We start from the raw sequence: 23,755 nt of genomic DNA on the forward strand, positions 1-23,755 counted from the left end.
TCTGTTCTGTCAAAAACAAACAAAGATATTTACATCGATGGAGAACTGGAAATGTTCACTGTAAAAAATACATTTTTGATTTTCAGATTGAAAATCAATTGTAACTGGGGCATAGGAGCATACGGGGTTTGAACTCGATAGGCTCCACCCAAAGTAACCCTTCACAAATACGTCATCCACAGCTCTAAAGAGAGAATGATCACAAGCAAAATTAAACAGTTCCATAGTATGTTGGGAGTAGAAGCAGAGGATTTGCTTTTCTTTGATCATGCCATTTGAGCCTAGATCTGTAGCATTCCTCAGTGTTCAGAGGCTATGACACCTTCCATCGTTCATACTTCACTGTCTTGATAAGTGCATGGCATGGGATTTCCTTCATGTAACTCTTATACTACAACATTTCCATCTATCTTTTTTTATTTCTTCACAGTGGATTTTGCATTGAAGTAATGTGTGCGCTAACGGTACTTGTAGCCTCAAATGTGGGTATTCCAATAAGCTCCACTCATTGCAAGGTATTGGAGTTTGCAGTGATAATATCAATCTAGAACAGTCAAATTATGAGAAATGCTGATTGTTGCATTTTGCCTTCATTATGTTTTGCACCAAATAGATTTTGATGACCACAAAACAAACAAACAAAGAACTACACAGATGCAAAGTTAAGACTGAGCAATTGCACAAAAGGGTGGAAAGTTTAAGGTTCTTACCATGTTAATTTGGCCAGTGTGAAACTGACCAGTTTACTGTTCACAATGTTACATGTATACCTTATTGTAGACTTCGGTAGTCAAGTTAACATATGTTTAGCGGCCTTATGTTGAGCATCCTCAATAAAGCACGGAGCATATGCACCATGTAGTGTTCAGACAATTAGCTTAAATTGATAATTATGGCAAGTAGAAATGCAACATTCCTATTCTGTGAGAAGCTCTGAAATTTAAAAGGAAAAATCTTTAGTTTTGCAACAGCCAGACCCCTGTCCCTGTGGAGAGATCCAGGAGGGCACAGAGTCCCTGTGGCTTTAGTCACTAACCCCAAAACGTTCGGTACCTTTTGGCTGTTGCAAGGTATAATAATATTTGTGAGCCAAGCAGGTTCCATCCCCAAGGAGCCAGTTGTAGCAGCAGAGCCTGGAGCTTTCGATTTTGGCCATTGTTTCGCATGCCAGAAAGTTACTCTGGAACCAGGCGTTTAGTCGAGTTAGCCTGTATTTCTTCTAACCCATGAAGCCGGCGATTTAACACACAGGGGCTTCTGAATAGCTTGTGCTGCACGTGACAGGCAGATTTGATGAGCTTGTCTATGCACTGAAATAACAATGGAAAATGGGTGTTATAAACATCCTCTGCACAGAAGTGTGTATTTTAGCAGGCACCACTGTTGAATGCAGAAGTACTTGTTCTATACATCTGTAGTTAAACAGAGCATATGAAGGCAAACTGCACTGATCTGAAACCAATCTGAAAGTAGCTGTCATCGAATATCTACAAATCATTTTTGTTTTTCTCTTTTGAAGTTTTAACTGCTTTCCTAATCTTTAATTCATCAAAATCATTATTAATAAACTAAACTTTCATAGTGTTTAGAGCTGGATTTACCAATGCCGTCATTGCTGATATCTTTTTAAATTCCAAGAAAAACCAAAAATTACATCTTGCTTACACACTAAACCAGCCTGAAATTTGATACAGTGACCTTACACAATAGCTTGGAGATACAAGCTGATACAAAAATTGTGTGAAATGTATAATATATGTAGGACTTCTGATTGTAAGTTTGAACTGATAATACACCCCGATATCAAAAACAGACAAACAAAACACCTGTTTTTTATCCAGAAAACACCTGTTTTTTATCCAGTAAACACCAGACATGTTTACTTGTATCTAAGAGCTTGTTTGCACAGAGCACTAATGCAGACTGCGGTGCTGTGATTTCTAAAGTGCACTAATACATTGCACATTAATTGGTCCGTGTAGGCCCTGCTGGTGCGCACTAAAGGTTCACTAGAGTGCTATAACATAGTGCTGTTTGAGAGAGTTCTACATTAAAGTGTGCTAGGGAACATTACAAATATTACTCATTACGATATTTACAGAGAGAGCCTTGAAAGACCCTGATTTTTGGACACAGAAGTGTAGGACCAGAAGGGACTTCAATAGATCAACCAGCCCTGTGCACTCCAGACAGGACTAGTAATAACTAGACCTTTCCTGGCAGATGTCTGTCTAACCTGTTCTTGAAAACCTCCAATCATGGAGATTCCACAACCTCCCTAGGCAATTTATTCCAGTGCTTAACCACTCTGACAGTTAGGAAGTTTTTCCCAATGTCCAACTTAAACCACCCTTGCTGCAATTTAAGCCCATTGCTTCTTGTCCTGTCCTCAGAGGTTAAGGAGAACAATTTTTCTCCCTCCTCCTTGTAACAATCTTTTATGTACTTAAGTGTCATCATGTCCCCTCTCGGTCTTCTCTTCTCCAGATTAAACAAACCCAATTCTTTTCAATCTTCCCTCATAGGTCACGTTTTCTAGACCTTTAAATCATTTTTGTTGCTCTTCTCTGGACTTCCTCCAATTTGTCCACATCTTTCCTGAAATGTGGCACCCAGAACTGGACACAATACTCCAGCTTAGGCCGTATCAGCGTGGAGTAGAGCGGAAGAATTACTTCTGGTGCCTTGCTTACAACACTGCTGCTAATACATCCCAAAATGATGTTTGCTTTTTTTTGCAACAGTGATATATTCTTGACTCATATTTAGCTTGTGGTCCACTGTAACCCACAAATCTCTTTCTGCAGTATTCCTTCCTAGGCAGTCATTTCCCATTTTGTATGGGTGCAATTGATTGTTCCTACCTAAGTGGAATACTTTACATTTGTCCTTATTGAATTTCATCCTATTAACTTCAGACAATTTCTCCAGTTTGTCCAGATCATTTTGAATTTTAATGCTATCCTTCAAAACACTTTGCTATCCCCTCCCAAACTTTATAAATATACCGTCCGCAAACTTTATAAATATACTCACTATACCATTATCTACATCATTTATAAAGATACTGAACAGACCCAGAGCCAGAACTGATCCCTGTAGGACCCCATTCAATATGCCCTTCCAGCTTAACTATGAATCACTGATAACTACTCTCTGGAAATAGATTCCCAAGCAGTTATGCACCCATCTTATAGTACTCCATCTAGATTGTATTTCCCTAGTTTGTTTCTGAGACAGTCTTGAGAGACAATATCAAAAGCCTTATTAAAGTCAAGATATACCACATCTACCACTTCCCCCCCCCCATCCACAAGGCTTGTTACCCTGTCAAACAAAGCAATTAGGGTGGTTTGACATGATTTGTTCTTGACAAATTCATGCTGACTGTTACTTATCACCTTGTTACTTTCCAGGGGTTTGCGAATTGATGTGCGTGGTTATCTGCGCGATTATATCTCTGGGTACTGAAGTTAAAATGACTGGTTTATAATCCCCCAGGTTATCCTTATTCTCCTTTTTATAGATGGGCATTATTTGCCCTCTTCCTGTCCTCTGGAATCTCGCCTGTCTTCCATGAGTTTTCAAAGATAATTGCTAATGGGTCAGATATCTCCTCAGTCAGCTCCTTGAGTATTCTAGGATGTATTTCATCTGGCCTGCTGAACTGAAGACATCTGACTTGTCTAAGTAATTTTTTAACTTGTTCTTTCTCTGTTATAGCCTCAGATCCTACCTCATCACTGGTGTTCACTATGGTAGATGTCCAATCACCACTAAACTTTTTGGTGAAAACAAACAAAAAAGTCATTTAGCACGTCTGCCATTTACATATTTTCTGTTACTGTCTTTCCCCCCTCATTGAGTAATGGGCCTACCCTGTCCTTGGTCTTCCTCTTGCTTGTATATGGTCAATGTTTTTTTGTTACCTTTTATGTCTCTAGCTAGTTTAATTTCATTTTGTCCCTACATGATTGTGTTGGGGTTTTTTTTATATTCATCCTTTGTAATTTAACCTAGTTTCCACTTTTTAGGGCTCTTTTTTGAGCTTCAGATCACTGAAGATCTCCTGGTTAAGCCATGGTGGTCTTTTGCCATGCCTCCTATCTTTCCTACACAGTGAGATAGTTTGCTCTTGTGCCGTTAATAATGTCTCTTTGAAAAACTGCCAACTCTCTTGAACTGTTTTTCCCCTTAGACTTGCTTACCATGGGATCTTACCTACCAACTCCCTGAATTTGCTAAAGTCTGCCTTCTTGAAATTCATTATCTTTATTCTGCTGTTTTCCCTCCTACCCCATTCTGTAGAATCATGAATTCTATCATTTTACGATCACTTTTACTCAAGCTGCCTTCCACTTTCAAATTCTCAATCAGTTTCTCCCTAGTTGTCAAAATCACATCTAAAACAGCCTCTCCCCTAGTTGTTTTCTTCACCTTCTGAAACAAAAAATAGTCTCCAGTATGTTCTAAGAACTTGTTGGATAATCTGTGCTCTGCTGCGTTATTTTCCCAGCAGAAGTCTGGTTGAAGTCCCCCATCACCACCAAGTCCTGTGCTTTGGACGATTTTGTTAGTTGCTCAAAAAAAAGCCTCGTGCACTTCTTGTTTCTGGTTAGCTGATCTATAATAGACCCTTGCCGTGACATCAGCCTTGGTTTTTACCCCTTTTATCCTTATCCAGAGACTTTCAACAAGTTTGTCTCCTATTTCCATCTCATCCTCAGTGCACGTGTATATAGCTCTGATTTACAAGGCAACAACTCCTCTCTTTTCCTTGCCTCTCCTTTCCAAGCAAGCAAACATCTACATAAACTCAAAATTGCTATAAATAACCTCCCCAAAAGAAGCCCTAAATGTATCATTAAGGAGCCAAGCATCACGATCCTTTCTAGACACAGTTTTCTTTGGACTAAGGGGCTATTCAGAAATCTGCTGTTGTTGCGTTTCTCTTTATTTAGGCTGGTTGCCGCTTCTCCTCTAGACAACTGCAAACCATCTGGAGCCATCTACAGTAGTTGCTAGCCCCAGGCTAGCGTATCAGTGACTGATGGGTTTATTCAGATTAAATGTTACATAGCTAATAAGTTTCTCTTCGAACGGGTTTTTATACTCTCATGATCTCATTAGGTGAAATCTTCTCTTAACTTACTCCCACAGGGAAAGTGTCTCTCTTCACCCTCTCCTAAAACACCTTGCTCCACCCAATGTCTCTAAACCTCTTTAAATGCAGGGAAGTTTTTATTTAAAAAAATTAATGTGGTTCAGTCTAGTCCAGGCAAAGATGCCATTTAGGACCAAATCCAGCTCCGCTTTGCGCTCAATGGAAAGATTCCTGTTGAGAACAGTGCAACTGGGATTGGGGCCTTCCCTTTAGGAAGAATTCTCAGCCACCCCTTATCCAACCGCCCTCTGCTCCTTGTCCCCTGACCACACCCTCCCAGGACCCCCTGCCCCTAACTTCCCCCTGGGATCCTCCCAGTCCCCTGACTGCCCTCCTGACCCCATCCACATCCCCGCCCCCTGACAGGCTCCCCGGGACTCCCACTCCCAACCCTTCCTGTCGCCCATCCCTTGACTGCCCCCCTAGAACCTCCGCTCCCTTACCCAACCCCGCCGCTCCCCGCCCCCTTACCAGCAGCAGGAGCTCGCAGCCGCGACACCCGGCCAGAGCCAGCTGTGCTCCCCACGCTGCCCAGCGGGAGCGGCGGGCCAGAGCGCGGCCCGGCTGCAGGGGAGGGACCGGGAGCTCAGGGGCTGGATGTGGCCCGCGGGCCGTAGTTTGCCCACGTCTGGTCTAAGGCCTCAATTCTGCAGTGAGCCCCACACAGTATGATCCCTATGTCCATGCAGGGCCTATCTAAGTCAACAGGCTCTGGGTGGGTGCAGTGCTCTGCCTATGTAGAGCTCATTGCAGGACTGGGGCCTAAAAAGGCAGAGGCACATAGACCTGCATTGACATAGCAGAGTTAAGTGCCATTTGACTGAGATACCGGAATCTCATGAAGCGGCTTTAAGCTGAGGCATATACTAGGAAAGGCATTTCAGAGTCAGCTGCTGAGGGGTTTTTCTTCATTTTTTTTTTTTAACCCCAGCAACCTGCAAGAGCTAAATTCCAGCCATCCTTTAACAAAGCATCACTCTTCACTGAAGTCTGCATTATTGTAAGATCTTGGCTACTTACATTGCTGGGTATCAGCAGATTGGCATTGGATTGGTCATAGAAGTCTCTTAGAGGCTTTTAGATGTTAACCTTGTATCTCCTAACCCTCTTCTCAAACTCCCAAGGTTGGTTCAGTGGTGGCAGTCGGCTGGATACGTTCAAAGAAGGCTGTTGACTGGCGTCTGTTCCGCAACATCTTTCTGGCCTGGTTTGTGACAGTTCCTGTTGCTGGCTTGTTCAGTGCTGGAGTCATGGCGATCTTGATGTATGGGATTCTGCCCTATGTCTGAATTGCCACTTCCCCATGAAACAAGCAGAGTAGCCCGTGGCGGGGGAGGAGAAGAGCCCCTATTAACCTGTCCAATGGAAGTGCTAGTTGGCAAGGATTCATCTTCCATATCTAACTTCTTATCTACTGTATATAACAATGTGTCCTATTGGTGACATGGTGATATAATGTGGTGCCGTTCTTATATATTAAAGAAATATATGCATATAGTAGGGAATAGTACCTAAGTTATATTATAAGTGGGGTGAAAATATTGCCTAGAATTTAATATTTAGTAAAGTTTGTACATAATGTAACATTTCAGTGGCGATTTTTTTAATCTTTTAAAGAAGAGTATGGATTGGGAAATGTTTCTTGTCTATTTGATATAAGATAAAGCGAGGTACAGGATTGCATAACATGAATTTTTTTAAAGTTAAAAGATACTGGAACAAAACATGTGCATAAGTGCTTTTCGTAAGATAACTTTGTTCATATCAGATTGATCTTTGTGTACAATACTATATGGCAACCGCTTTTGTAAATACTTACAAACAGTAACTTTTTAATGGTGCATTTCCCTTATATATTTTGGATAAGAAAGTTTAGAAAGTACCAAAGAAGCAGGGAAATAGCTTGCTAGAGTTATGTTGTCGTCTACCCGTGTGTGTACCTGTATGTTCCCACTTCTAATTAAAGATTGTTTTCACTAAGCTATCACCAGCAAAGCTGGGATAGTTCTGTTCATGTTTGATTGTAACTAGCAAAAAAAATGTATTTTACAGTTATGCCTGTTCTCGTTATTCTGTATGCTTAATACTACTGTTCATGTGATTAGTCAACTAACTTAATTATGTTTTGAATCTGAAATACACTAAATATTCATCTTCCATCTTCCCCCACTCCTGTCAAATCTGAACCCAGTCCTGCCATCAACCTGAACAGGAGCAAGATCAAGCCTTAAATATCTTCTCCTTCCCTAATAGTTCTCCACCACAGACTCTCGGAGAAATGGGTGGGGGATTCCATGGCCTGTACTCTAAAGTCACGCATAGAAATTGAGGAAGGTAGCTAGGTAATAAGCATGCCTGGCACTTGGGGATTAGAAAGTAATGAATAATAATGGGCCCTGCCCCATGAATGAATTGCTTTCAGGAGTACAGTTGTGTAATTGAGGCTGTCGGATCAGCCTGTGTTTGGATACTAACAAACACTCTAGGGCCAGGTTTGCATGTTGAGTAGTTCCCTCCTCCCTCCCTGTGTTCTTCAGTGGAATAAGATGCTGCTCGTTGTGACTAAGGGCAGGTGTGACTGCAGCACAGGCAGACATGCCTGAACCAGCATGGCTAACAATAGCAGTGCGGATGTGGTGTGTCAGGCCTCGGTGCAGGCTGGGTACAAACTTGCATTCCTAGCCTACCCTGCTGTTTTTAGCCAGACTGCAATGACCCTGTCGATTGTGGTGCAGACATGACCTGTGTGGGGATGAGAGTCTGGCCCTACAGGAACAGAGAGTCTGTGGATACACATGTTTAGGTTGAGATTGTCACAGCAGCGCAGGGGATTACATGGAACAAGTGTGGCTTAAATCTCAGCCTAGGAGTCTTGATGCCATTCAGGCTGAGGTTACTGTTCTGGGGGTGGAAGCCAGTGTTTGGATGGAGATGGGAACCTAGTACTGTTTAAATGCTGCTAAAATTTTGATAGACAAACATTCTTGGTACTCTGTTATGACTTTTTCCATTGGTCATTCATACTAAATTTATAATAAAAAGATAAATAGCCCCTATCATTGTTTGTTTGCCTTGTGAATTTTTTGAATGTTACTCATCTACGTCAGGCATGACTGGAAAAGGCACAAGTGCTAAAGATTTCTTACCGTGGGCAGCTAGAACTTACACTTTGCCTTTGTTCAGATCCTGGTTGGTTTTTGTCCACTTGAGTCCTTGGATAGATTTTGACAGTAGTAGCTCCAATAAAGGAACTCGGAACAGCTACCAACCCCTTCCCTGATTTCTGTTGGTCTGGCAATCCCAGCACACACCCCCTCTCTCCTGAATCACCACAGCCTGATCCAGTGATGGCTCCTGGTGCAAGTGTCCTGGGCAGATGCATATTAGTGTCCCCTCGATGCTGCCGTGTATTCAGCAACTCCTGCCCTGCTGGCTGGTTCAAACAGACAGGGCGCTTCAGGGAAACTCCCCGTCAGTGGAAGCCACAAACATTTCCATCGTGATGGTGTCATGCTTCAAGAGAACTGCTCCTATAATCCCCCTCTGTGGTCCAGCAAGGGCACCCACTCTGGGCTTCAGGCTCACCGGGTTGTCGAATGGAGACCTGCACCTCAATCCCTTCTGCCCGGGGTATTTCCAGGCTGCACATCCCCTGACTATACAGAGATATCCCAAGCAAGAGCCTCTGCCTAAGCAGGCCTGCTTACTTTGTATTCAGAGACCAAAAGTGCAATTGCCCACCATTGTAAGGTACCACACAGCACTTCCTAGGCAGGCCTATCTTATCCATAAGGTAAAAGCACCGCAGAGAAAACATTAACAATAAAAGAACCTACATGCATGCTAATAGGCTTGCCAGAGCTCACCGCAGATCTCTGGCAGGAACAGGCCTTAAAAACCCCATCCAATGGGTCTCCTTGTGGTTTCCAGTTCATCACAGCTTCAGCTCAGAACTAGCATGGTCTTTATCGAGCCTCAGTAGGCCCAGTCCTTCAGCCACACCTTAGGATTCGGCTACTCCATGGACCAGGTGTTCTGTCCATTTGCTGGATCAGGAAGAAGGCCCTGAGCTATTTATCCCCAAACCCTTTTTATCTGTTAGTCCCTGGAGAATCCAGCGTGAACTAATCCATACCCACCCCTCCAGGAGTGGCTTCAAAGGGCTGATCACCGGAGGAATGACATTAGTCTCCCCTGCCTCCTAGCAGAGCTACATACACAATGGCATGTTTAATGTAATGGACCCCAAAGGGATTAACCCTAATTCAGGAAGGTTTATGTTAATTCCACCAGGTTTGTCCAGTGACAGACGGAACAGTGGTTTTTAATGGTCAAACACTCTGAAATTATATAAAAGCTGTAGAGTTTTGGCCTTGAGGGTGGGATTTATGGTAGGTGACTGAGTGACAAAACCGCGTAATAGCCCCATGCTAAGAATGTAAGACTCAGGGAGGCTGCTGAAAGATTTCTCAAAGGAGCGGGGGGAGTGCTTTGTGGGAGGAGAGAGCGCTGGCCTGAACGAGATGTGCTTTCAGAGGGGGTGGCTGTGGTTCTGAATATACATCCACAGCAGGCCTTACATTGACAGGAGCCTCTGCCCCTCCGGATGAGCACACACGTGGCACCATTCTCACAAAGGGCAGCCTGGAACCCAGGGGGTATCTAGGCACAGAAGGCTAAGAGACCATGTAAAAAAACCTCAGAGTGAGATGGGAGAAGAGCACGACAGCCATGGCACAGGAGAGGACTCTGGCAAAAAGAACACACACTCGCACTCCACTCTCTCTCTCTCTCTGCAGGAGGGGGCTGTGTGTGACACACAGCAGCAGCAGGTTACTTGTTTGCTGATCGTGGATAGGCACCCACTACTCTGCTTCCCGCACTGATCAGAAACATGGGGCAAGCACAGTGCTACACACCACAGAGCAAACTGCTCCTTTCCCAACGGCCTGGAGTGTTGACTGAATAGCTGGTACAATCAAGTCAGATGCAAAGCTGAACCAAGCAGGTGGCATGTCCTGTGTGAGTCACGTCCTACTCCATCTCTGGGCAAAACTGAGATGGTGCATTGCTTCTGGGAAGGCACATGACAATCCATTTGGGCTGACAGCCACACACATGGATACACGTCAGGGACAATGAGCCGGGATTCCGGGAACACTCCAGGAGCAGCGGCACCATCACACCAACAAAGCAAGTGACACCATTGCAAAGGCACGTGGAGAAGGAATTCTTGGTCCCCTACATGCAAATGGAACAAGCCCCACAACCATGGAACATCTGAGGCAGAGAGTGGGTGGGGCTCTCCCTGTCTGCTCCCCCCAACAAAGCAAAGACTTAGGACTGGGTTTTCTAAGGAGTTCAGTTCCCTGGTAGGCCCCTCCATGAAGCGGCCAGATTTTCAAAAGGGCTCTGCCAGCAGACCAGTGAGAACTGTTGGGCACTGAGCTTTTGAAACTGGCCCTAAAACAAGAGTGCAACAAAAGCTGAGATTTCCAACCTTTTCAGCTAAAAGCTTATGAGAATTTCTTGCAAGAATTTGAGCCCATTAAAGTGAGTGGGGGTGGGTCTGAGAAAGTAGCTAGTGGGTGCAAGGTGTCAGAAGGGAGCTGCAGGGCTAGCAGAATGAGAAAGGAGAGGAATGGAGGATTCCCTACGGTGCTCATTGCAGTTATGAAACCCCATTACCATGTAGCCTCAGAGACGGTACCGATCGTGGCATTTCCGCAGAGAACACCATTGTTACATATGCCTCTGCTCTTTGCAGGCTAGATCCATCACATGTCACCCTGAGAATGGGGCCGCATAACGGCATATTGGCCCAGAGAGGAGCATTCCCCAGTTTTACAGGGGAGTCCCCAGGGCTTCCCCAGACTTAGTGGAGGAACTGGGGAGATTTGGAGCACACAGTGTCCGTGAACTAAGCACAGCATGTGCTGGTCAGGAGAACAGGTAACGGTAACACAAGCAGCTTTGATTGCCAGCCGTGGGAAGCCTCCATCGTCTGTGTAACATTGCAGTTGCTTGTCCATTTGAGGACCCATCGACCGTGTGTCTGACTCGTTATCTCACGCCCTAAAGAAGCCCAGTTCCCACAAGTGCCGACTTTTAGGCAAAGCAAGTGAGCAGCAGCACCTGCTGAGTGCTTGCAGAAAGCAAAGCCATGAGCCATGCTCAGCAGTTTTAACTCCCATGACTAAGGGCTCACCACTGAAAGCCATCACCCAAGGAGTAAAAATCAGCATAGCTGCTCTCTCTCCTAGGAGGCCTTCCCAATGCAGCCAAGCCAGAGGCACAGAAAGGAACAAGGACACCCATTTCAGTCTAATACAATATACTCTTCTTCCCAATGGCAGAAATTCCCCAGAGATGAGCCTTACCCTCATTCTGTTAGAGAAACGGCGTTATCGCTAAACCAGGTTTATTTACCAGGGACTCTACATCCCATTAATACCCAAAGCCCACAGGATGATGCTATATTGAATAGCATGAATGTCACCAAGGCACAGGGACATCTGCAACCACTGGGACATCATGGTTGTGACTTGGCTGCACGGCAGAACCACTTAGCAGCAACACCAAGTAAAGGGCTCTGCTTCGCCCCCACAAGCTAAAGGAGAATTCCCCTCTGGTACTACCAGTACAGGGCCTGGTAAGTTCTCATTCCATCCCCAGGGAGCGGTGGTGCACACCCTCGCAAATCTGTTCTGGTACTTTCAACACGTAACCCTGGCGTTACAAGGATGCCCATAGCTAATGTTCCGGTTCAGGCTGCCTGCCAGTATACTGATGTCTGCTGCAGTCCTGCACCAAAGCTATGTGGTTAAACACTGGGAGAAGAAGGACTGTGTGCTCCCTACCCAATCAGCAAGAGGCTAGTTCAAAGCCAAACAGGTACCTTTGAAAGTCCTTCCTTCTCCCTGTTTGATCAGTAAAGTCACATGCCTTTGGCAATGGGCAAGTGGTTTCAAAGAAAGCCTAGTCAACATTACGTTAAATCGGGTGGGCAAACTTTTTGGCCTGAGAGCCACATCTGGGTGGGGAAATTGCATGCAGGGCCGGGGCGGGGGGTTGGGGTGCAGGAGGGAGTGCAGGGTGTGGAGGGGTGCGGTGTGCAGGAAGGGGTTCAGGGCAAGGGGTTGGGGCAGAGAAGGGGTGCAGGGTGTATGAGGAGACTCAGGGAAGGGGTTTGGGGTGCAGGAGGGATGCAGAGTGCAGGAGCGGGCTCAGGGCAGGAGGTTGGGATGCAGGAGATGTGCAGTGTGTGGCAGGGGGCTCAGGGCAGGGGGCTGGGATGCAGGAGGGGTTTGGGCTCTGGGCTCCAGCCCGTGCCACTTACCTAGAGCAGCAATAAGTAACAGCCTCGGGAGATTCCTGTAACCCCCAGTTCTCCCTCTGTGCCCTTTGCCAGTTGGTACTAAAAGGTTCTGGAGTCACACCATTAACCTAAAAGAGTTTTCAGAAACAAATGGGATTTGTTTTTAAGTGTATCAATTTCTAAACCTGGCAAAGAATCCTGGGCCAGACTCTCAGCTGGTGCCAATCGGCCATAGCTCCACCGAAGCCAATGGGCCACCATGACACCCTATATAAACTCAAACAGTAGATTGTTTAAACATGTCGCCCTTTGTTCCTGGCCATTCCCAGGAGATTAAGGCCAGGATTCCCGGATGGACTCAGCACATGCAATTGGGCCCAGATTTTCTGAATTGCTCAGCAATGGCTGCCAAGTCCTTTTGAATCTCGGGCCTCGATTATGGGGGCAGAGCACATGAAAACCTCATCCCATGTATCGAAACTAAGATCTTTTCTCAATCTGCTATTGGGCCTGTCTGCATTGCCATCAAAATATAATCAATGAACACAGGATGCCAGCAACTGTATAAATAGACAATGTTCCTATCACAACAGCTGAAGCCAGGGTTGCACCGAAATAAACAGTGTTGCAAGCCACAGGGGAGCGGTCTGTTTGCTTTATATTTACTTGTCCCTCTAACACACCTAATCCTGCCACAGGCTTTTTTCCAATACAGTGAGATTTTTCATAGGATATTGTGACACTCACCCAAACTACCCCCCAAAGATCATGCTTTCTGAGGCTCTCAGTAACTATCAGGCAATAGTACAAGTGTCTTATCACAGCTTCTAACAGATGGATCAAAAACGGCTAGGTCAGCATCCATGGTGCTACGGGAGAAATTTTCCAAAGTTCCTCAGAGATTTAGGAGCATAAGACCCATTGAAAGTCAATGAGATTCATCCTCCTAAATCCCACTGACATTCTGAAAATCTTCCTCTTTATTCATTTAAATCATATATTTTTAAGCAGATTATTTTCTATATCAGGAAGGAAGAAGCTAGGTCCTTACTGCAACATTCTAAGCTCCCTTAAACACTCCTGGACTCTCATTTTTCTGTGCTGAAGTAAAATATAAAATAATTTGTTTTTCACATGTTCCCCATGTTAGTCCCTTCTTCCTCACAAATGGGACATGACACTTTTCATAAGTACATCTCAAAGCACTTTACCAAGGAGGTCAGTATCATTATCCCCATTTTACAGATGGGGAAACGGAGGCACAGAGCAGTGAAGAGACTTGCTTTGCTCAAGGTCACCCAGCAGGCCAGTAACAGAAGCCAGGAACAGATGCTAATAATTCACCGAAGGGAGGCCTGCAACGTCTCTACCGAGAGCCAGTAGCCCACTGGTCATCATAATCACTGTGCAATGTACGTATGGGCAATATCTAAGGCGTTGTGTATCAATACTAGAAATGATGTTCTCAAAGCCTAAGAGCTGAGACAGGGCACCAGGCGGTGGCATGCCTCAGACAGACTCCTTTCAGGCAGGGGGGTCACAGATACTTACATCTCTGTCTGGTCACTGTGTGCCTCACAGCATAGGCCTGTTTGCATCCTGAGTGAAGAGATGGTGAAGCCTACACAAAAAGGAATAGATAGGAAAAAACAGCCAGCAGGGGGCGTCCTGTTTATGAATAAGGACAGTGGATCGTTCAGATAGGGCTAGGGGTGTAGACACCAGAAATCTTGCCCTGAGGCAGCAAGCTGACAGGTGACTTCGCTCATGAACAGAAGCTCAGAACCAAGCCGGGCTGTAAAAGACTGCAAGGACTTGGGTGAACAGTGCTCTGTAAGACATGACAGTATCTACACTCAAGTAAGTCTAGGGTCTAGAATGCCTGTTATGATTTTATTTTATATGTGCCCATTTGTTTCCAATATGTCTACTTGCTATCACGTGAATCTCTGTTTTTTGTTAAATAAACATGTCCTGATTTCACTAGAGTCACATCCCAGTGCTGGCTGTTAAGCAGAGCGGGGAGCTGAGCTGAGCTGGAACTGGTAAGCAGGGGGCACCACTTCCTCGAAAGCAGCCAATCTGTGAATACTGCGAATGTCCAGCGGACAGGGGCGACACACTCCAGGGAGGTGCTTGCAGGGCTCAGGGCTTGGGTGTGCCTATCGCTAATCTGTTGAGCCAGAACAGGGCCTGTGAGCCTGAAGGGGAGTGCCTGTGTTGCCCGTGGCTGATGGAGTCAGGGAACTGACCCCTGGCAGGCACAGGGCAGGTGGTAATGAGGTGTCTCCCAGCCCTGCGTATCCGCGGGAAGCCTCACAAGAGGTGCAGTGATTTACCCAAGGTCACACAGTGAATCAGCAGCAGCACTGGCAATAGAAACCACCTCTCCTCCCAGCCAAGTCTATGCTTTGAGCAACTAGCTGCCATTTCCTGCCCTCAACCCAGAAACCCGCAGGTCACATCAAGGGCTCAGGGAGGGAAGTGGCATGAACCTGGAGGTGGGAGAGTTGGACGACAGTCCAGAAGCTGAGCTAAGACAAGCAGAGATTGTGTTGGGATCTCTGTGCTTTGGGTTGCTCTCCTTTGCATGAGATTATGGGATGGGTAGATAGGGCTCAGCTGCTCTTTGCTGCTGATGAGAAGGGAACGGAGCAGCTTGTGAGGGAATTCCTGTGCCAGGCATGGAAGGCAAACATGCTATTTCTCCCTGTCCTGAGGTTCCACATGTTCTCTCAACAATGTGTATGGTGCTGCTCTGGCAGCAAGGTCGAGGGCCCTTGCCTTGGTATGCAGATTTCAAAAATGGCTGTACATAACTGCAAGTAGTTGCTGCAGCTGTGTGCACAAATGGGTTATTTGGTTAGCCAGCTAATCAGCCAGCCACTTGCAAAGACTTGATTTGCACACACTCACAGAAGTTGCACATTCATTAATATTAGGCATGCAATTGCACATGTCCTGGGGGAAAAAAAATCAGTAGAAGTCTTTCCGTAGAAGTATTGCTATTAAATAAATAGTTACAGGGAGTGTGGAGATCCTGATGTTCTATTCATTCACAGGGTTCCTCTTGGTGTAGTTCGGCAACGAAACCTGCCCTGAGAACCGTAGGAAACTGAGGGTGTATCTACACTACCCGCCGTATCAGTGGGTAGCGATCGATTTATCGGGGATCGATTTATCACGTGTAGTGTAGATGCGATAAATCGATCCCCATCGCTCTCCCGTCGACTGCTGAACTCCAGCTCGGCGAGAGGTGGAAGCAAAGTCGATGGGGGAGCAGTGGCCGTCGATCCCGTGCCACGAGGACGTGAAGTAAGTCGATCTAAGATATGTTGACTTCAGTTACACTATTCTCGTAGCTGAAGTTGCATATCTTAGATCCCCCCCGCCCCCCAGTGTAGACCAGGCCTCAGAAACAGAACAGGGGAAGGAGGTTTGGTCAATTAACACATATCCCCTGCGATCTCCGGAGAGCCACTGTATGAGATACGGGTCAAGCTTTGGGGCCCAGAGTTAGGCTCCTAAATACATCGTTGGGCACTATATTTAACGTGACTTGGTCTTCAGCAAGGCTAAGCACCCAGCAGCTCCCAGTGATTTCGCCAGCAGCTGTAACCCTTATGTTCCATAGCCATGTCCCGGATCCCCTCCCCCTCTGCAAACAGTTATGCACAGGAAGAGTCCCATTGATTTCCATCAGAATAGTCACGGGCTTCATGTTAGGCACGTGTGTAAGTGCTTGCAGGACTGGGGTCTGGGTTAGGAGCAGCAGGGGGAGAGGACACTGGTTACTGCAGGAAGTATATGGAGGAAAATAATTTTAGATTAGGGGTAAAATTTTCAAAAGCGCCCAGCTCCTATTGACTGTCCCTGCCATGTAGGCTCCCAGTGCTCCAGTCATGTCGAAAAATGGGCCTTGGCACTTTTGAAAATGTTATCCCCAGGATTTTTTCTACCATATTTGGGCCCAATCCTGCGTGGTCAGACACTCTACTCCAGTGGGCCTCCCCTGTAAGCACACACAGAGAACACGTGCAGGAGGAGGCCTGTAAAGACTTTTCAAGAGTCCCTCATGACCTTCCTTAATAACCATGGCGCTGTTACCCACGGACAGGGGAGTCCTGGGAGGAGACAGGACCCTGCAGAATGTCACCTGGGCAGATTTTTAAAAAATGGGAGAGGATTTCTAAAGAGTCTGCCCTACTGTTGCTTTATTAGAAACCAGCAAAGCTGCTTTGCTGCTGGATGGTCCGTCAAGAACCATGTTAGCATGCAGAAAATGACAAACAAAATCCCAGCAGTTTGTGCCTGTCAAGCTTAGCCTGGCAGATGTGCTTGCTAAAAACAACACACGCTGTTTCATGGTCTAAAATAATATTCCAGAGCTCCCTGGCTGTTCCGAGAACTCCCCGCTCTCACCATAGTGGGGTTGCTGGTTTCCAAATGTAGGTTCCCCAGAGTCTTCAGTGATTTCAATACTGTCTGCCAGCTTCTGTTTGGATTCTTTGAATTGGTGAAAGAACTTTCTGCATAAATTATTTAAGCAGATTAGCTCTGGGCTGTTTTGTACCTAACTCAATTAAGGATCACGTAGTTTACATGTCTAAAGTTTATATATTCAGTTATACTAATGGGCCAGATTCTCTGCTGGTTTTGCTTCTCTGACTTCAGTGGAGTGACAGCAGCAGGGAATTTGGCCCTATGCATTTATAGATAGATTTTAAAGAGGGCTCAGCTCCCCCCTCTAGGCACCTAAAAGAACTGGCCAGATTTTCAAGAGGACTCAGGACCCAGCAGCTTCCACTGAAGACAGTGGAGAATCCCCCTTTCCTACCTCACTGAGAACAATGGGAGCCGCTGAGTCATTTTGAAAGTGGGGCTCAGGGTTCCCAGACTGCTGCGTGGCCATGGGTGAGTCACGTCCCTTCTGTCTCCCCTTCCACTCTTTGGCTGTGAGCTCTTTTGGGGGGGGAGAGAGTGTGCGCGCGCACGTACAGTGCCCAGCACAATGAGGAGGTGATCTCAGTTCAAGACTCGGTGCTACTGCAATACACATAATAATCAAAACATGTATATAGTGAGCTAAATCCCACGCTCTCTGCAGGTGTTGAGCTAACAGTAAGCATTATGTTGGACTTGAACTAATCTGTCTACTACAAACAATGGACAGATTAGTTCAAGAGAATTAAGCAAATGATGGTTCAATGGAAACTTGCTTAACCAGACCCCACTGTGCTAACAAAATATTCCTTGACCAGTTTCATAGCATGTAACAGAGAGACTGAAACCACGGCCTGGATTCCAGAACTTGGCTTGGTAGGAAAAGTTGATGCAGGTACGAACTAGTACCGTGCACCGGGTTCTGCCCTAGGAGAGCAAATAGCTGCTGTGCACTGGCATATGGACTGTGAGATACACTGCTGCCCGGTACCTAACTTACTGCAAAACATTGCTCTGTTCTGACATTATATTCCAGTACTTGGAACACCTGCCCTTCCCTGGAACAATGGCCCATAGAGCCAAACACCCGAGGGGTTAGGGAGCTGCTGCTTGTCCGGCGGCAGCACAACTGGGGAGGTGCATGGGGGATAGTACAGTCCAGGGAAGGGGTGGGGACTTGTGCCATCACATGAGACCACATCTGTCAGTTTCACAATAATGGTGGGGAACCACACGGCCATGACAAAACGCTCCCTAGCACCTGCAAAACCAGCCCTGATTGGTACAAACATTCAAAAGCCACATGACCCTGGGTAAAAGGCCCTTCAGTTCCTGAGTGCAGGAAAAAACAGACATGGGCGATCTCTACCCTAGGTTATCACACACGCCCTTTGGACAGATTTGGTGAGCTGCTAACTAGCGCCATGAGGTCCTCCTGTTGGATTTGGGGCCTCTAGGGGGCAGGAAGAAAGGTCATCTGAGGTCACCAGTTCAGTTTGTGAGGGTTATACACAGGGCTTTAGCCATGAGAACTCAAGCTGAACCTGCATGCTGCAGCCACTGGCAAGCAGCCTGTTCTCATCTGATACGTCTATGCAGTGTCCTTTTTAAGTCACACACCCCCCTCCAGGCACCAGCGCCTGATCTGCTTGCCAAGGGCTCCGCTGGAGCTCAAAGGGACATACCCGTGCTAGCTCCGATCGAGTTAGTGTGCCAACAACAGAGTGTAGCTGCGGCGGCAACAAAAGCAGCCAGGCACCCCAAGTATGAGGCTAGTGTCTCGGACCGTTATGTACCTGGGGCAACTCCCTCCCCCTGCCCTGGATACGCTCCTATTTTTAGCGCGACCTGAGCTAGTGTGGACAGGTCTACTCAAGCTGGGAATGAGAGCTCCAGCTCAAAGCATAGACACACCCGGTGTCTCTGGTCGGGGGCTTAGGGCGTCACGTCACTGTTGCCGCCTCCCTGTAGCCCAGTGGCAGCGTTTGCGACTAAAACCCTGGTCAGTTCCTGTCCTGGTAGCAGCTGGTTGCAGTGACTTCTTTGAGGGGACTTTTAAGCAGACACCAGACACAGTTTCACCTGAGCTTGCCTAGTAGAGAGGCACTGGCTGTCACGCACTTTGACATTTGCAAAGCTGCAAGCAAAGTTTCCTTTAACCCCCGAAGAGAAAGGCAAGTCCAATCATCTGCCAGCTTCACCCCATTTAGCTCAGTGCAGCATTTAGGCTGTTCCTAGATGATGGAGTTGAAAAAACCAAACCAAACAGCACACACACGGGTGCAGGAGGGCCTCCCTGCAAGCACTTGGCTGTTTACATTGCAGCCGCTCTCCAGAGCCCCCAGGAAGCTCCCCATATTTACAAACAGCCGTCCCGGTGCCACCAGCTGGGGAGTGACTGTACTCACGTGGAGAGCCCCAGTAGCTTCAACAGGGCGTCTCCCGCGAGTCAGGTTACTCACTTGCTAAAGTGCAGGCAGCATGGGGCCCGCTGTCCGTCATGCGGGAAGCACAGTTGCTGGGCAGGTATTTTTGAAGCATTCCAAACTAGATTAGCCTGTTGGCGCGTACCCCTCCTCTCCGATTACACTCCTCTCCGATTACACTGAGAAGCTCCTGCTTTCTCCTCCACTCTGCCTTGAGTAACTTTACATTCTTTCCATGCACGGTGGCAATGACCTGATACTCTCTTTAGCCCTGCTGCTGGTTATAAAAATATCAGAGTACTCCGTGCTCCCCTGCAACTCAGTCTTCTGGAAAGGGCCTTGTCTCCGCTCCGACCCTGCCATAGCCTATGCTCTTCGACCCTGCTGTAGCCTTTGCTTGCTAGCTAGGACATATCAGAGAGCCACCAACTTCCCAGTTCCAGGTGACTGCATGTAGACTTTAACGTCACAGCATTCTACAAACCCCATAGTCTCCTTTAACAGCGTAATGGGGAGAGAGAGAATGTGTGTGTGTGTGTGGGGGGGGTCTACACACCACTGCCCTTTACCGGATGCAACAACAGCTGCTCAATTGTGCCATAAAGTCTATCCTAGAAGCAACACAAAGATTTTCTTTTGGCTCAAGTGGTAGGTGTCTGCCAGGAAAGAGAGTAGCATGGATGATAATAATAGGCGATATACCTATCTCCTAGAACTGGAAGGGACCTCCAAAGGTCATTGTAGTCCAGCCCCCTGGCTTCACTAGCAGGACCAAGTACTGATTTTTGCCCCAGATCCCAAAGTGGCCCCCTCAAGGATTGAGCTCACAACCCTGGGTTTAGCAGGCCAATGCTCAAACCACTGAGCTATCACAGGGCCATGCATTGACCCCACATTTCCTGAGTCTCACTCCAGTGCTGCCCTGTAGGGTGCGCCCCCCCCCCCCCAGCCCGAGTGTCCCCCGCTCAGAGCCTGCCTGGCCCAGCCACAAGGTGCGGGTGCTGCTCCCCGCGGCAAGAACCGCAGCGGCCCCAGAGCGCCTCCCACACATGACGCGCTGCTGCTGCTGCCAGGGCCGGCTCTAGGCTTTTGCTGCCCGAAGCTGGCCGGAATGCCGCCCCTGAAACTGTGCCGCCCCAAGCACGTGCTTGGTTTGCTGGTGCCTAGCGCCGGCCCTGAGCGCAATGGGGTCTCGGGGGGCCGGGGGGGGGGGGGGGTGTAACAAACAAAACTAATAAACCTGTTAGGGCAGCAAAGGGTCCTGTGGCACCTTATAGACTAACAGACGTATTGGAGCATGAGCTTTCGTGGGTGAATACCCACTTCGTCGGATGCATGTCATGTCATTCACCCACGAAAGCTCATGCTACAAAACGTCTGTTAGTCTATAAGGTGCCACAGGATTCTTTGCTGCTTTTACAGATCCAGACTAACACGGCTCCCCCTCTGATACTTGACACCTGTTAGGGCTTCTCTAAAGATCACAACGGGGCCAAAGAGTCCATTACAATATCATACTGGTCACCTTTTATAAACCTGTTTCCTTTGTTTATAGGCATGTCACTGTCAGTTTACAGACAACATTTAGGGGTGAGATTTTCAAAGGCCCAAAGAGGAGTGAGGCACTTTGAGACCCTCCCTCTTAAAGCCCCTGGGTCCAATTTTCCAAAGAGCTCAGTTCCCATTGCCCACCTAACTGAAGTGGCCAGATGTTGCAAGGGCCCAGCAGCTCCCACTGTGGCCTGAGATAGCCGCAAGGCTGCCATCCTGCTAGTGGCACCCCGGAGCCAGGGGCAGAGGCTCAGTTTTGGAACAGGAGAGTTGGCTAAAACAAGGAAAGAGGAAACCACTCCCAGCAGGCGCTCTCTGTAGTAAGAGTGCCCATATTAAAACAAAACCAAGTCGCGAACGCAGGCAGCCCCCTTCCAGAGCCCAACAACTTGTGAAGCACGAGACACACACAGCCTTGCCAGCTCTCCCTCATTCAGCGCAAGCCCCAGGACCTTGGCTCATGACTGAAGAGGTCACAGTGCTACGAGCCGCTTCAGGCAGCTAAGGAATTTCTTCCCGCTGCTGGCGCCCACCTCCTTTCTCCACCAGAGCTCGCTGCTGTCCCATCTCAACTCTCCGGGCTCCAGGGCAGATATTTCGATCGTGTCCTTTATGCACAAGTCCAGAGCATGCCATGCGGACACTGGCAGGACTGAGAAGCTTGTGCAGCTGGAGATGCAGCTGTCAGTCTAGGCAGACAGAGCCAGGGGCAAGGAGCTGGCGGGCTCACGTATCTCCTCCTGTCATTATGCCCTGAAGGGGAAGGGAACAAGGCAGGAGTCCCTGGGGGGCAAGGAGTCAAACAGAAATCCCAGGAGCGTGGGCATCTCACCTCCATCTTTGTCCCACAGCAAAGCAAACTGCTGCAGTGCCCTTGCCATGTGCGGTCTAGGCAGGGAGGGGAACTGTTCTTAGATGCTGTTCATTCACAGCGAGCTGGCAATGGGAACTAGGGACCCCAGGGGGGATTAAGAACTCCCCTTCGTGGGCTACCCATGTATTTCCAGAGGCCAGTCCAGGATGGCTGAGACTAGCCTGCCATCCGCAAGAAGAATCCCAGTGACACACTTCCAACCCTGACAATTGTCCCGCTTTCAGGGCTAGCAGGAGGCAGAAAAGGGCTAGAATCTGACCCTCTCTCTCAAGGAGATGAGATCAGCCTTTGCGTTGAGAAGTGCCCAGAAATGGGGGAGGGGTGTGGATGGTGAGATCCCCAGCCAGCCCCAGAGGGGGTCTCCAGGTAAGGTTGCTGTGCTCTGTGGAAAGGGAGGTTTCCAAGCAGTGGGAGGCAGGGCCATGCCGATGTGACTCCTGTCTGTGGTAAATCATGATTTGGGCAAAACTTCCCACCTTGTTGGGAGCCTTTCCCCCTTTTCCCAGCCTGCTTTCTCCTGTCGCAGCACCCAGAGTCAGTCTGCCTTAGCCAAGGAACACAACCACAGACACAGTCAGGCAGGCAGCCCTAGCTTTGCCTCCTGGGTACCAGTCACCCAGACAGCCCCCCAACCTGAAGCAAATACTCACCAGCAACTACACACCACACAACAAAAACACTAACCCAGGAACCAAACCCTGCAACAAACCCCAGTGCCAGCTCTGTCCGCATATCTATTCAAGGGACACCATCATAGGACTCAACCACATCAGCCACACCATCTGGGGCTCGTTCACCTGCACATCTACCGTGTGATATACGCCATCATGTGCCAGCAATGCCCCTCTGCCAGGTACATTGGCCAAACCGGACAGTCTCTATGCAACATAATAAATGGACACAAATCTGACATCAAGAATTATAACATTCAAAAACCAGGAGGAGAACACTTCGATCTCCCTGAGCACTCAATAACAGACGTAAAAGTGACAATTCTTCAACAAAAAAAACTTCAAAAACAGACTCCAATGAGAAATTGCAGAACTGGAATTAATTTGCAAACTCGACACCATCAAATTAGGCCTGAATAAAGACTGGGAGTGGCTGGGTCATTACAAAAACTAATCCCTCCCCCAGCTGATACTCACACCTTCTTGTCAGCTGTTTGAAATGGGTCACCTTGATTACATTGGCCTCATTAGCATTAAAAAAGCGATTTCCATGCTCGTTAGCACTGACCCCCCCCCCACTTGGTAAAGCAACTCCCATCTTTTCATATGCTGTGTATTTATACCTCGCTACTGTATTTTCCAGTCCATGCATCTGATGAAGTGGGTTTTAGCCCATGAAAGCTTATGCCCAAATACATTTGTTAGTGTCTAAGGAGCCACAAGGACTCCTGGTTGTTCTCACCATCTGGAGCTCTACTAAGCATGCAGCGACATCTAGTGGCTACATGATGTAGTGCAAGTAAACAGACCATTGCTTTTTCAGGGACCTCTCTGCCCATGTTATGGGGCCCTGTTTGGGATCTCAGCAGCAGCCCTGTGTAAAGTGTTCCTGGTACAGAGTGTCCCTATAAAGGGAGGCCAGACCGCAGAAGGGTTTCCCTGCTCAGTGGGAACAGGCGCTTCCTACATTCAAGAGACCCTGGGGGAGGTGGGAGGGAAGACGTGCAGGAGGCACTCGTGCCAGGTAGTGCACACCCTCTGTCTGGGTGCAATTCACCCCAGTGGAAAGGCAGGGCCGTCTTTAGGATTTATGGTGCCCTAGGCGGGATTATTAAACTGGTGCCCCTGTGCCTGTCTTGATCTTAGCAACACAAACATACGCTTACACTAGTGGAAAACTTGCCACATGCATGTTATTAAAACCAGTTTAACTTAGGGTACGTCTACACTACAGGATTATTTCGATTTTACAGAAACCGGTTTTGTAAAACAGATTGTATAAAGTCGAGTGCATGTGGCCACACAACG

At 47.5% G+C, this 23,755-nt stretch overlaps 1 protein-coding gene across 5 annotated transcripts in view; it reads left to right on the forward strand.

Moving 5' to 3' along the window:
* LOC123371255 (sodium-dependent phosphate transporter 2) overlaps positions 1-8,221 on the forward strand; it is a 77,574-nt gene extending 69,353 nt beyond the window's left edge. For 4 of the 5 annotated variants that reach the window (XM_045018637.1, XM_045018634.1, XM_045018636.1 and 1 more), the window contains exon 11: positions 6,289-8,221. In XM_045018637.1, the coding sequence (XP_044874572.1) occupies positions 6,289-6,453 (165 nt within the window). In that variant the 3' untranslated portion in view covers positions 6,454-8,221. Of the gene's footprint in view, positions 1-430; positions 516-6,288 lie in introns of all 5 variants that reach the window. The other variant, XR_006579733.1, reaches the window with a different exon arrangement.
* The last annotated feature ends 15,534 nt before the right edge of the window (positions 8,222-23,755 follow it).

Source organism: Mauremys mutica, chromosome 5 (assembly GCF_020497125.1).
Source record: "Mauremys mutica isolate MM-2020 ecotype Southern chromosome 5, ASM2049712v1, whole genome shotgun sequence".
Taxonomy (NCBI): Eukaryota; Metazoa; Chordata; order Testudines; family Geoemydidae; genus Mauremys; species Mauremys mutica.